The sequence below is a fragment of the Mastigoproctus giganteus genome, chromosome 12 (genome assembly GCF_048544385.1).
Source record: "Mastigoproctus giganteus isolate SK-2022 chromosome 12, ASM4854438v1, whole genome shotgun sequence".
NCBI classification, from domain to species: Eukaryota; Metazoa; Arthropoda; class Arachnida; order Uropygi; family Thelyphonidae; genus Mastigoproctus; species Mastigoproctus giganteus.
Genome location: NC_143586.1, coordinates 138,410,403 through 138,424,980, shown reverse-complemented (window position 1 = coordinate 138,424,980; position 14,578 = coordinate 138,410,403). Strand labels below are relative to the sequence as shown.

General features: G+C 37.1%; 1 protein-coding gene across 1 annotated transcript in view; it reads left to right on the top strand.

Moving 5' to 3' along the window:
- Positions 1 to 14,578, top strand: part of Top3beta (DNA topoisomerase 3-beta) — a 171,190-nt gene that overhangs the window by 115,113 nt on the left and 41,499 nt on the right. Inside the window, exon 11 of the mRNA XM_090386473.1 lies at positions 14,187 to 14,396. Within this exon, the coding sequence (XP_090242599.1) occupies positions 14,187 to 14,396 (210 nt within the window). The remainder of the gene's footprint in view (positions 1 to 14,186; positions 14,397 to 14,578) is intronic.

The window sequence follows — 14,578 nt, the reverse complement described above, 5'->3', positions numbered from 1 at the left end:
CATCGCTGCTAAGCACAATCAAATGAGAATCTTTTCTCTGTTGCAGAATATTTTCACCTTCTGAACTTAGCATTAGTAGAGGCATTTGATGTAAGAAAGCAAGCTTATGCAGCATCAGCCAAAAAAAAAAAAAAAAAACCACTTCCACTTCACCCCTCTGTTCGTTCGAAATACCTGTCCAGCTGAGCCTTAAACTTATTTAGGCTATCAACTTCCATAGCAAGGGATGGAAGTCTGTTCCACCAACCAACCACCCGCTGGCTAAAGGCAAATTTCCGTACATCTATCCTACATCTGTCTTTCCTCAGTTTGAATTTATGCCCTCTCAGGTGATTATTCTGAGCAAGAGGAAGAATCCCATTAGCATTGAGCATGCTCAAACCATTCAAGACTTTATACGCCTCTATCAGATCACCTCGCTGGTTCCTAGTCTCCAGACACTATAATTTGCAAAACTTAAGCCTTTCTTTGTAAGAGCACCCCCTTTGTTCCATTCACTAATCTTGTTGCCCTTCTCTGTACTCGTTTCAGCAGCTCTACATCCTTCTTGAAATGAGGCCTCCAGACCTGTATACAATACTCTACGTGTGGCCTAACCATTGCTTTATACAAGGGAATAATCACCTCTTTATCCCTGTTAGAAAAATTCCTATATATCATTGACAATACACCATGAGCTACTCTTGCAGCCCATCTGCACTGCTCAGAGAACTTCATATCGGCGTGCACAACCACCCCCCAGGTCCCTATCATTCTCTACCACTGTCAGTATAGTACCACAGAGTTGATACGTTGCTCTGGGGTTTCTGTTTCCCATATGTAGTACTTTACATTTGTCAATGTTAAACTTCATTTGCCACCTCTCAGCCCATCTGCTCAACCTTTCCAGATCCTGTTGCAGCAGCATACTGTCAGTAGGTGTCCTTGACAACCCTGCCAACCTTCGTATTGTCTGCAAACTTGGACATTAAGCTTGATATACCATGATCAATATCATTTATAAATACAGAAAACAATAATGGACCCAACACTGAACCCTGAAGGACTCCACTAATAACATTAGTCCACGATGAGCAGTCTCTGTCTTCTCCCCCTTAACCACCCCTTTATCCATAGCAGCAATTTGCCTCCAATGCCACAGTGCTCCAATTTATGCAGCAGTCTTCCATGTGCAACAGTATCAAAAGCCTTTCTAAGATCCAAGTATATAATATCAAAGTTCTTTTGTGACTGCATCATAGTATCCAATCAAGTTGGTCAGGCAAGACTTCCCCTTAACAAAACCATGCTGTGTCCGAGCTATAACTGAAGTCTTGTCTAGATGATCCTGCAGTGCTTCTTTAACCAGTGCCTCCATTAATTTTATTGGAACAGAAGTTAAACTCACAGGTCTATAATTACTTGTGTCAGCCTTTGATCCTCATTTGTGAATTGGGGTCACATTTGCACATTTCCAGTCTATGGGTACCTCCCCTGAGTCCAAGGAAGCTCTCATAATTATGGCTAAGGGTTTGCTTACTTCCTTTGCTGCCTCCTTTAATATAACTGGATAGATCCCATCCACCCCGGGTGCCTTTCTTGTGTTTATCTTCAACAGTTTCTCCTCCATTTTACTCCCAGTTATTACAAAATCATCTAGCTCACTGCCAGAGTTTACTTCACCTCTGGCATTCCCCTTCCTGAATAACTCCTCATGTGCGAATATAGATGCAAAATATTCATTTAGTTTGTTAGCCACCTGAGCAGGATCATCAACAGTTGAACCATCGATATCAAGTGGACCAATCTGATTCATTCCCTTCCTTCTAGAGTTTACATAAGTAAAGAACTCTTTGCTGTTTTTCTTTGCATCCCTTGCCAAAGATTTCTCGTAATCTGCCTTCGCCTGCCTAACCTCCTTTGTAACTTGGTTACAGATCAACTTGTGTCTATCATAAGCTTCTGTGTCACGTGTTTATTTGTAAGTATCCCATGCATTTTTCTTCTCTGCCATATGTCTCATTAGTTCATCTGACTTCCATTTAGGCCTAAACCTTGAACAATATTTCTTAGTTGGTATGTAAAGCCTAATAGCTTCCAAGATAAATTCTTTGAATGCTTCCCATTTTGAATTTGCTGTTGGTAACATCATCAGTTGGTCCCACTGTATAGAATTTAAATACAGTCTCAGTCCATCGTAGTCGCCTTTACGAAAGCAATAACCCTTCCCTTTACCCCTAATGGTAGTTACTTCTTTGAGTAAATCCCACTTCAGCACACTGTGATCACTGCCACCTAGTGGTTCATTTATCTGCAGATTCTTAATGCATGAAGAATCACTACTGATAATCAAATCAAGAGTATTACTCCCTCTAGTTGCCTCCCGAACATGCTAATGTAGAAAACAATCATCCAATAAATCCACAAAAGCCTTGCTAGTGTGTGAGTGACCAATCCACAAATTCCAGTCAATATCTGGGAAATTAAAATCCCCCATTATAAGACTCTCTGATTTACTGGCCCACTCTATTTCCCTGTACAGTTTCTTATTATACTCATCAGAGTCATTAGGCCTAAAGCACACTCCTACTCTCAATTTTGATCTCCCAATGCTTATGTCACACCAAACTGACTCGACACTGCACTGTCCAGCGATGTCGACTGGCTTCACTTTCTTGGATTTTATGTGTTTCTTAACTAATAGCATATCCCCTCCTCCCTTCCTATCCTGTCTATCCTTTCTGTAGACGTTGTACTCCCCAAATTCCAGTTCTGCATTCCTTATATCTGTGTGACACCACATCTCTGACAATATCTGCCTTTGATGTTTTGAGCAATACCTCAAATTCATCAAATTTATTTACTAAACTCCTAGCATTGGTGTACACGCAAGTATACATGCACGTGTTTCTATTCTTAGCTACCCTAACACAACCCATGTGTTTATTTGTACCGCAATGATTCCCAGCAGTCTCTGAAATATCCTGCATCTTGTTTTTCAGGCTTCTGCTCGTTCCAATAGAAGCAGTGCAAGAATCTCTTTCACCTCTGCCAGTGGCTACTGTTAATCTATTAGTCTCTGTCTCCCCCCAAGCTAGCAGTTTTCCGACCGAAAATATTCTTGCACCCTTTCTATTTAAGTGTATCCCATCCCTGTAGAAGCAGTTTCTCCTGTTAACAAGTACAGTCCAGGCTGAAAAAAATTCTACCCCTTGAGCCTTGCACAATCTTTCCAGGGCCGAATTGATTGACAAGGCTCTCATCATATACTCCCTCCTATCGTGTCTGGGCAGAATTGCAGACACTTTCAAATTGAACCCTAATTCACGGCTTTTTTTCAATAGTGACCTGTTCTTGTTAAGTAATTCTGCCGGTCTCCTACTCTTGACATCATTAGTGCCAACGTGTACAACTATATCACCTTTTGTGCCCTTAAAAGGTGATATCCGCTCTACAACGTCATCAACCTTTGCCCCTGGCAGACATACCCTGGTCCTGTTCCATCTATCCTTTTTACAAAGCATGTTCCCCGTTTCCCTGACAATAGAGTCACAATCAACTACTAGTTCCTGTGGGACCAGCGCATTCTGCCTTGGGGGTTGCAGCTGTGTTGCGTGATGACCAAGTGCAAGTTCTGGCGTTGATGTGGGCAGCTGAGAGCTTGATGGGCCTCCCCAATTTAGTTCCTTCGAGGGCATCCACCCTGTCCTTCAAGCTCTCATATAGGCCCATAACAACGCTGAGTTGTTGCCTGATTTCGATACACTCCTTGCATTGCGCACACACAAAGACATCCCCCATGGCAATATCATGTCCCGTACCTGAATGCTCCACAAACATCATGCAAGCAGTGCATTTTAAAAGGCTGTGATTCAGAAGGCAACTGCCCCCCTCAGTTCTCCTCTGAGCCACAGTACTTCCATTAGTGTGAGCCTTTTGCTTTGCGGCTCTGGTCTGAGTCATGATTTCTATTAATTTCAATAAAATTTAAATTTCAGTTCAAAATTATAACCCTAAACTTGTATCCCAACACAGTTATAACGGTATATATATTTTTCAGTGTCAAGTATTAATTATCTACGAGTTACCTTTATATAACTTCCGTATCAGTTATGTATAGTGCGCCTCCGTAGCCAGGTGGGAAGGAGCAGCAGTGCATAGCACACGCTTCTTGATTAGACCGGGGTTCGAGCCCGTCACCATGATGTTTTATACGAGGAGATTATTACATTTGAGAAAAAACATCAAGTGTTTCAGAATCAAGTTTTAAAAGGAAATTTGCTTCATTTTCCTACTCTTAAAAAATGTCTGGAGGAAACTGCTGGGGAGTGCCCAACATTTTTAATGAATGTAATTAAAGGCCTTAGTGACCAATTTCAAGAAAGATTTGAATACTTGAGAGAGTGCCTCCCAAAATTTGAATTAATAATAAATTAAAGAAATTTTGAAATCAATAACTTGGAACAAATTTTCAGTCAAAATGCAGTAGCAGCTGCTGAGTTAGAACTTGTTGATATGCAGTCATTTCCTTTATTACAAAGAGAAGCATTTAAAGTATCAACATACACATGTGAAAGTGCTTTTTCATTAATGAACAATATCAAAAACAAAAAAAAGGACAAGATTGTTGACATCATATTTGGATTATACACTATGCAATTATCTCTTCATAATGAATTAATTTCAAAGGTTTGGCATCATCTCTTCATAGTCAAGGTTCACACTGATAAGGTAATAAATATTAGCGCCCAAAATTTTTAATTGAGAAATATAATTTTTTATGCGTAATATGGATAAAAATTATTTTAAAAAATGCATTTTTAAATATGTCGTGCTCGCATGTATTGTAAGCTGCAAAATTTTGCTTGCTTAAAGCAAATGGTTAAGAACCCCTGCTCTATAGAGCAATAAGTTTTCTAATAATATGTTGTTTGCTTTGTAATTATTTAACTTCAGGAGACAGAGGACAAATAAGAAAGGAAGAACCATTTAAAAGAAAAGAAAGGAAAATGTGTTTGTCTGAAATATATTGCATTTTTCTGTTTTTTAAAAATTTCAAATATATAAAAATTCAATTTAGTTTGAAAAAGATAATATTATAAATAATGAGACCAAGGTAGAATTTCGGTGAATGGTTTTTTGAGAAAATTTATGATTAATAGTTATAATAAATTCAAATTTGTGCCTTTAAAAATCATAAAATTGCTTTAACAGGATTTATTTAAGCATGAATTCTGTTATGTTGAACCTGTTGTTCTCAATTTTGAGAGCAACAAGTTCAACGTATATTAGTTTAATAACATGTTGTGTGGAAGGTATTAAGTAGAATATTCACATTTCATCATCCCATAATGAAGGTCAAGCATAATGAAGCTGAGCTTAATGAATAGTGATAATTCACTAAGAATCATTATTGTCACAGTGTTGAATTGTTTTTGCAGTGGCTCTAGCCCATAAGTCACACATTTTTGATATCATTCTACCCATTACAGAGTTTAGTATATGAGGTGTGGCAATAAACTTTCCAGACTGGTGATGAGTCTGAAAATAAATGGAAGTGCTGTTTGTAGTTCACAGCCTCAAAGATAGCAGAAGAAGAGTGTTGTGCGAAGTCTTCATCCACTTCTTTCTCCCACTCTTTTCCTCTTGTATATTGGGCGCCTCCGTAGCCAGGTGGGAAAGAGCAGCAGTGCGTAGCACATGTTTCTTGATTAGACCGGAGTTCGAGCCCGTCACCACCAAATACGGAGGATGCGGAAAGGTCAGGGAATGACCACCGCATATCCTGGAGCAATATGGCCTTAGTTGCTAATGCTCCTAAAAACCAAAACAACAACAACAACTCTTGTATATTAATGTCCTTGTTCCATTGATGGGAAGTCCTGTCTATAGTTTTGATGATGAAATCACATTGTATTCCACCTTCCAGTGTAAGAAACCTTGCTCTGCACAAACAGCTCCAACTTCTTGAACATCCAGTCCCTTAAATTCTGATCGCCAGGTAATTCTCCAGTGGGACAAAAATAACTTAGTTGATTTCATTTTTTTCTAAAACTCAGTCATGTCTTATGTCTCACTAAAAGGATTCTTCTGCTTCTATTCTTATCTTCGATGGCACTCAAATTTCTAGACAAGATCACATATCTCTATTAGGGATCACCCTGACTTCTAATCTCTCTTGGCATAAGCACTTCACGAATATTGCTTCCTCTGCCTCAAAAAAACTGGGTTTTTCTCTTTCACTCTCGGTGTTATTTTTTTTCTAAACAGCTACTGACCCTGTACAAATCGAAAATCCACCCTACCATAAAATATTGTTCCCGCATCTGGGGTAGTGCCCCATAACCTCTCTCAGGCTTCTAGACTCTATTCTAAAGAGAGCAGTTAGGTTAATTAATGACCTATCTCTTACAAAAGTCTCTCCACACTCTTTCTCACAGACATTCTGTTTATGCTGCATGCTTTTTCTGTAGATATTTCCATGAGCACTGTTTTTCTGAACTGGCTTCTATAATTTGTGCTCTCTCTTCCAAATCACTCCGAACACATGCTGCAACCAGTCAGCACCCTTTTACTGTCCCATATTTTCTTGGCGCCTCTGTAGCCAGGTGGGCAGGAGCAGCAGTGCATAGCACACACTTCTTGATAAGACCGGGGTTCGAGCCCGTGACCACCAAATACAGAGGATGTGGAAAGGTCAGGGAATGACCACCGCATATCCCCGGAGCAATATGGCCTTAGTTGCTAATGCTCCTAAAAACTATATAACAACAACAACCATGTTTTCTTCTTCTTCATTTATTCCTTCAACTTTCTATTTTCTGGAACAACCTCCTTTCAGAAGTATTTCCTGAAAATCGGAATCTACAGAAATTCAAGTCTAATGTCAACAAGTATATTCATTCATCTTTTCGGCCTTCAGCCCATGCAGTACTGCATTAGTACCTTAGGTTCTAATACTTTTTATGTTTGGGATTTTCATTAAAAAAAAAAGTTCAAACTACCTTCGGCAGATGGTGATACAGTGATTGACAGGTTGCGAGTAACATTCCATGTCATGATTTTGCAATGTAGCAATGAACAAATATCAAATTTTGCTTTAAAATCTGCAACAGAAACATGTGAAATGTTAAAAACTGTTTATGGTGGTGAAATGTTAGTACCAGCTTGCCTTAAATGGTATAAGTGGTACTAATACTGATGTGAGGATGTTCATGATGATACAAGAAGTGGACATCTGTCAACCTTTCAAACTGAGGACAGAGTTGCAAAAGTTCAGGAAATTGTGGCAAGGGATTGTTGTTTGACTCTGAATGTTGGTGTTGAATAAACAGACAATTCATCAAATTCTCCGTGAAAGATTTTGGGAAAAGAAAGATCTGTGCGCAAAACTTATGCTGCACAGATGAGCAAAAGCAACAAAGTTGGCATCATGTGAAGTCTTCATCCAGATTTGTCAATAGAGTCCTAACTGTACTCGCGCTAGAGATGACCCAGGGACAAAGCATTAGAGCATATAGTGGACTTCAAAATCATTAAGGCCCAAAAAGCTTTGTTTGCAAAAGTTCATCATCAAGACAATGCTGATCATGTTTTTTGACAAATGATGTGATTCGCAAGGGATTTGTACCCAAAGGGGAGAGAGTTAATGGTGTATTCTATGTACAGGTGCTTCTAAGACTATTGAAGTGCATTTCCAAAGTGAGGCTGCAATTTTGAGAGAAAGTCAGCTGGTTCTTGTTGCATGACAGTGCCCTTGCCCATTTCTGCACATGTGAAGACATTTCTGGCAAAACATGGCATTGTACAGATCAAACATCCATCCTGCTCTCCTGATCTAGCACCAACAGACTTCTTCCTCTTTTCTAAGCTAAAAACTGCCCTCAAAGGAAAGAAATTTCAGAATATTGAGGACAAACAAAAACATCACTGCCAAACTGAACACATCACTTTCCGTGCCTTGACTGACTCTTTTCAGAAACTTTTAGAATTGTGTAATAAGTGCACTCAATCAGGTAATGATTATTTTGAATAAAAATAAAATCAATTTTGAACTCCTTTACTTTGTATCCTTTTTATTGCACCAGTCCGGGAACTTTATTGCCACACCTCATATATAGTAAACTTCTGTTATAACACTTCTGCTTATCTTTTTTGCTGATCCCACGATCAATACTCTAAAGTGCCATGCATTTTTTAACAGATATATTGTTTAAACATTTTTCATGCTTATATTTTTTCAAGCCCGAAGATGGAATAAACCTGGATATAACCTAATTTCTTGATTTTTGACTTTGGGAAAGGGATGATAAAATTAAATTCTAGGAATCATTAATCATCCAGTTTTTTTTTTTTTTTTTTTAAGTTCTTGTTTATACTCCGGCACAACCACCAGGTCAATGGAGTTTACAATAAATCAATCAATACAAATGTTAATCGTATTTAGCAGTCACTGGCTTGAACCCTGGTCCACTCAAAGAGCGTGTGCTACTGCACTCGCGCTCCTGACCACTTGGCTATGTCAAGCCTTTTCTTCATAAAAATAGTTACGGTTGCAGGTGAAATTTGCTGATTTCGTGTTTAATTCAGACCTTCGAAGGTAGACAGGCTGCTATTTATAACTCAGTGTTTAGCCATTAATTGTTGCATTTGTTTGCTCTCCTCAGCTTTTTTTTCTCTCCCCAATTTAACATTATTTGTTCACTTTCCTTGCTTGCGCAGTAATTAGTGTCTTTCATCTGTATGTGTATTCTTATATTATTCTTTTCTTAATATTACATTTATCACATTTATACAGCAATACTCAGGATTTCTTTAATTAAGTCTAATAGAATTTTTAAAAATTTTTATTCTTTTTAAGGAAAAAAAAGGGTTGGAGGTGCTAAAAAAGCTTTCAGCTTATGTACAAACCATTGCACATCATAAACACTGCAAAAAAGATTTCAAGAAATTAATGTTCTGTACTAAAAAAAAATGCTGAAAAATCCTCAAAATAGGTATGGGGAGGATTCTTCTTATAGTACTCTTTAGGATTAGTCCCTTTGAAAGTGCTATAACAGGTATTTACTATATATAGATTCAAATTATACTGGAAAAGATAACTAAAATAAGTAGAATAACAACAGAAAGAAATGAATAATAATAAAAACATCAGAGGGTGTAAAGCAACCACATCTCCATGCTGTCCTAATTTAGTATAAATTAAGGTTGATAATGCAGAATGAAAAAGCAGAGTAGATATGAATGTAATCAAAGATAGTAATATATAAGTGCGAAAAACGAACAAGAAAAAAAGGGGCAGAAATAATAAGGGTGTTAGCAATGGAAAATCTGTAAAATAATTTATGTATTCATTATTCAATGGTAACCCAAGTTCTGTGCCATAACTCAGAAGTGTTGCAGCACAGCACCCAATATGCTGTAACATATTCTTAAACAGTTTTAATATACGAGTGATGTAAAAATAAATGCACATGAAATGAACTGCTCAATTCTGTCAGTACATTGATTGAACTTTGGGCTGTTAGCATCAATGATTCATTTTTGTTTATAGCTTGGTACATATTTTATTTTGTGTTTTGCTGGTGTTGAGGTTTGCTGGTGTTAGCTTGTGTACATATAATAAACTTTCAATAAAATTTTGAGTTTTGTTTTGATTTATGGCATTCAGCCCAAAAGTAAGTGTTCCCTTTTAGCTGTGAATTCTAGACTTTTGCTTTTTAGGCATTATTTACAAACTGAACAAATATAGGTGGTAGGAAACATGTTAAGTGAATATCTGGCACCACCCTCGTGAACAACTGAATCATGAAATATTACCAAGGATACTAGTTGCAACATGATCATTATTTGGAAAAAATAAACTAATTAATCAAAGAAAATGAAGGGGTCATAGGTTGATTATATGATGTATTACATGTTTGATTCACATTAAAATTAAACCTACCCAGATTTGTTCAGTTTATATGAAAAAAACTATATACCACAATAATGTATTACTTATCTTTCAGGCTTTTTGATTTCAAGTTTGTTTTTTTTGTTTGTTTGTTATTTGGTTTTTAGGAGCATTAGCAACTAAGGCCATATTGCTCCGGGATATGCGGTGGTCATTCCCTGACCTGTCCGCATCCTCCGTATTTGGTGGTGACGGGCTCGAACCCCGGTTTAATCAAGAAGCGTGTGCTACGCACTGCTGCTCCTTCCCACCTGGCTACGGAGGCACCTGATTTTAAGTGGAACAGTAGCTATCAATGGTTGTTTATTATAAGAAATTTTATTTTAATATTAGTTAACATATCTTAAATCAGTATAAACTTCATATATATATATATAGTTAGCTTCTTAATATATTGTTAGAAATTGCATCAATTATTATTTTTTTCATTTTTAGTACACAACATTAACATATTGTTTTGGATTTTAGTTTATTACCCTACTTCTGTGCTAATATAATTGGGCCCTTTGAGTATGTCATGCTTGCCTGAGCAGTTTATAATTTTATTCTTATACTTCCTATAATTGACTGCTATCTTGTCCTTTTTTTTTTTTTTCTACATTTTTTCCCCTCTTTCTTGATCTTGTTTGCCTATACTTTGCTATCAAACAGAATATGAATCCCCCGCCCTTTGACCATGGTCTATAATTTTAATTTTAACCAATGTTTTTGTTTACTATTTTTGCATATTGTTTATTGAAATTAATCTCTCATAGTGTCAGGGCTATATTCAGGACTGTTACCACTACAAAAAATTAAATTACAAGGACTGATAATTTGAAGTATGGTCCTTACAAGTAATTTCTTGATGTCAAAACAATGTCCCAAATAAATCATCATTCCTTCTGTTCTTCTGACATGATGATGTGTTAGCTTATTTTCAGTCCTAGTTGAAATGTCTTGTAATCCTTTGTTTTTGATTTTAATATCCAAATGAGTTCCAAAAAAATTTTAAAATTCCTATCTATGATACGTCAGCACATGATCCGTTCACATAATGCTTGTTTATAACTTTTCATATATTTATATACATTCTATTTTCATTTCATTTTATTTGTTCTTTCTCCTTCCCCTTCTTCCCCACCACCACCACCAAACTGTGGTAGTTGTTCAGTTTATATGAAAAAAACTTTATAAAATACCACAATAATGTATTATTTATCTTTAATGTATTCATTATTGATATCAATTATCAATAATGGATTACTTATGCACAAGTAGATATAATATTACTACTTGTTAAGCTAGTTTCAATTTGCAATTTCTAAATGCACACACACACACACACACACAGTAATCTCCCATTCCAGAAGAACTAAAGGAAGAAATTCTCAACAAGAACTTGAGTTTGTACTTACAGGAGGACCTTGGAGCAGATGACGTAAACCCCAAATATAGAACAAACACAAAGTCCCCGTCTATTGAGCTATCCACTCGAGCGTGGCAGATACTTGAGGTGCAAAACAGAATATTCATTGGCTGGGGAAGCCACAGATTTGGGGAATTCATCGCACTCCCTAAATGTTGTAAATTCCTTCGTTTTGGACATACCACACACAGTGTAATCAGTGGGAGTAAACGTATGGACACTGTGCTCAAAAGGGGCATGACTTTAAAGACTGGCCAGTCAAAGAACAACCCCCCCCACCTGCACCAATTGTAAAGCAGCAAAAGTACTGCATGAGAATTCAATTAGAGACCACAACTGCCCTGCCTACCAGAAAGCGAAGCATCAGTTCCAATCCTGAATACACTATGGATAGAAGTCCATCCACTAATGATAAATTAGAGGTCAGAATTGTCCAATTACATGCCCAACGAGCAAAGGTTGTCACAGACCAGTTAATAGTAAAGATCAAAGAAACCCAAGTCAACATAGCTATCCCAAGAACCCTACATCATGTGTGGAGAGTCGTAGGCTACCCTGCATCATACAAGATAGTACAACGTACCACAGAACGACCTTGGACAGCAATTATAATTAGGAATCTGGACATCTCAGTAATTAAAGTATCACTGCTTTGCATCTCCATCAGTACATGTGCAGAGGTCACAACTCCACTTGGAACCCTTTCTTTCTACTGTCCCTCTACAGTCATCCAGGGGAAGACATCACCCAGGCAATTTCTATCATCCAGACTGCATTGCAGCTTTTTCCAGATGGGTGGCTGCTGATAGGCTTTGACTCTAACTGTCACTTGGCGCTATGGCACTGCCATACACCGTATAGATCTGCTCATGCCAATGGGTTAAAACTGGAATACAGTAAACCCCCGCTATTCGCGGGGGTTACGTTCCTGAGAAATGCCGCGAATACCGAAAACGCGAATACTGAGTTATGGCTCCCATAGTAATAAAGGGGTTCCGTTCCAAAGTATGAAATATATAAGAAAAACTAGTCTAAAATTTTGTCTATGTATTATATGTACCTTCATAATATGACTATATACATAGTGAAATGCAAGCATATGGCATCGAAATGAAAATAAGAAACAATTTAATATTAAATGTAATATTTATTAGAAATTTCAAACAAATCTTTCAAACCAGCGTCTTTGCTAGCTAAAAAACCTATCCCGCCAGTGCTATCACCAGTTTCGCTAAAGCGTTGATAAGGAGTTTTGCGTTTTCACGAATGATGAGTGAATTTAACGGAATTTTATTTTGAGTTCGGTCTTCTATCCACAGATTTAAAGCTTTTTCCATTTTTTCTAATTTAACATCACGAGTTACAGAGCAAATTTTTGAAGCAATTAGCGTGTTTTCACGGACACTACGGCGGATTTTTTCTTCCGATTTCTTGATTGATCGTACCGGTGACTCATTGATTTTATAATGTTTTGCCACTGAGGAGACACTTTCACCATTAGAAATTTTATCTAATAACTCAATTTTATTCGCTAATGTCATCACCTTCTTTGATATTTTCACATTTCTCTTGTTATTCGTAGTCATATTTTTGTAGGGGTTAGAAAGAACTTGTCCACAATAAAGTCACTTTCTTCCGTTAACACACTCGAAAGTCTGTTTTACACTGCAAAACAGTAGATTTATCATTTTTGTAATCATATCAATTTATAAATTGATAAATTTATTCAATTTATAAGCATATAAATTAAAAGCAAACGACGAAACCTTCCATAACAAGCGCATAACACATATTGAACAAGGATTAGCGAGAAACATTCACGCTCGCGATTTTGTCACCCCTCTCCCCTCACCCACTGAGCGCTGTTTTGACCGGGAAAGATAATTTTAGCCATGCCCATGTTTTTTTATGGCGGAAAATATTCACGGCGCTTTAAAATTCACATTTTTTAGGTTTCATTTTATATTAAATCGGCGATCGCGAATACGCGAAACTGCGAATACAGATACCGCGAATAGCGGGGGTTTACTGTACTTCCTTCTCTCAACAGGCCTTCAAGTAATCAGTCGCCCTGGAAACCTCTGCACCTTTAGCAGCACCCTCTGGGAAAATATCATATGTATTACAGTGGTAACACCTGACCTAGCCAACTATCTAACAAACTAGCCAAATCCAAGTAAACAATGTTGAAATTATTTCCTTCATCCAGCTGAGGAGTGTTGGTTTGTTAAAAATGGCTAACCAGGTTGGTTAAAAATGATTTTACTTTTACAAACATGCTGTATTTCCTTCAGAATTCCATTTCTATCTAAATGATCATGTACTGCGCTCTTGATCATTGCTTCTGTGATTAATTTTCCCTACTGCTGATATTAGACTGTCTCATGTATATTGAGCTTGGTCCAATCAAATAATGTCTAGCAAAGGCACTTCTAAGACTGAGGTGGTAAACTACCAACCATTCATATGTGAACCCCCATCCTAGGAGGGTTGCAATTTCCAAGGTACTTGTACTAACGTGTCTGGCACTGACTATGATGCCACTTCCAAAGTCATTTAAATCTTTCATCTTGTCCATTCTTGCACTGAATTGCATGCATTCTTCATCTTTATCTATTTGCCCACATGCTTTATATTGCATCATTGTAGCTATAGCTGGTACTATTCCAATTTGTAAATGATTTGTGTTGTGTAATTTTTTTAAATATAACTATTCTAATAAATGTCTGCTATTTGTTTTTGAATAAAATTAAGCATCGAAATTTTTAAAGTTAAATAATTTTAATAATTGGCATTTTCTCCAAGTTGGTGTATTTTTTGCAGTTTTAAATACTTTTGTTTTAGGTAAAATTTTTAGAGAAGCAGACGTGTCCACCTGACTACTTAACAGAAGCTGAACTTATTACATTAATGGAAAAACATGGCATTGGAACTGATGCATCCATTCCTGTACACATCAATAATATTTGTCTCAGAAATTATGTTACTGTTGGTAGTGGACGTAGGCTTATACCTATGCCATTAGGAATAATACTTGTTCATGGATATCAAAAAGTGAGTATTAAAGGCATTTATCACCTTTGAAGTTTCTGGTTAATTGTTTTTTAACTACCTAATAACTTACTGCAGACCTCAAGAAACCTTAGTAACTAAATGTTATTTCAAACTTCAGGCAGTTTAACTGAAACCTACTAAATTCTGAAGTGCATAGATGTTTGAAAACTGGTTACTTTGTC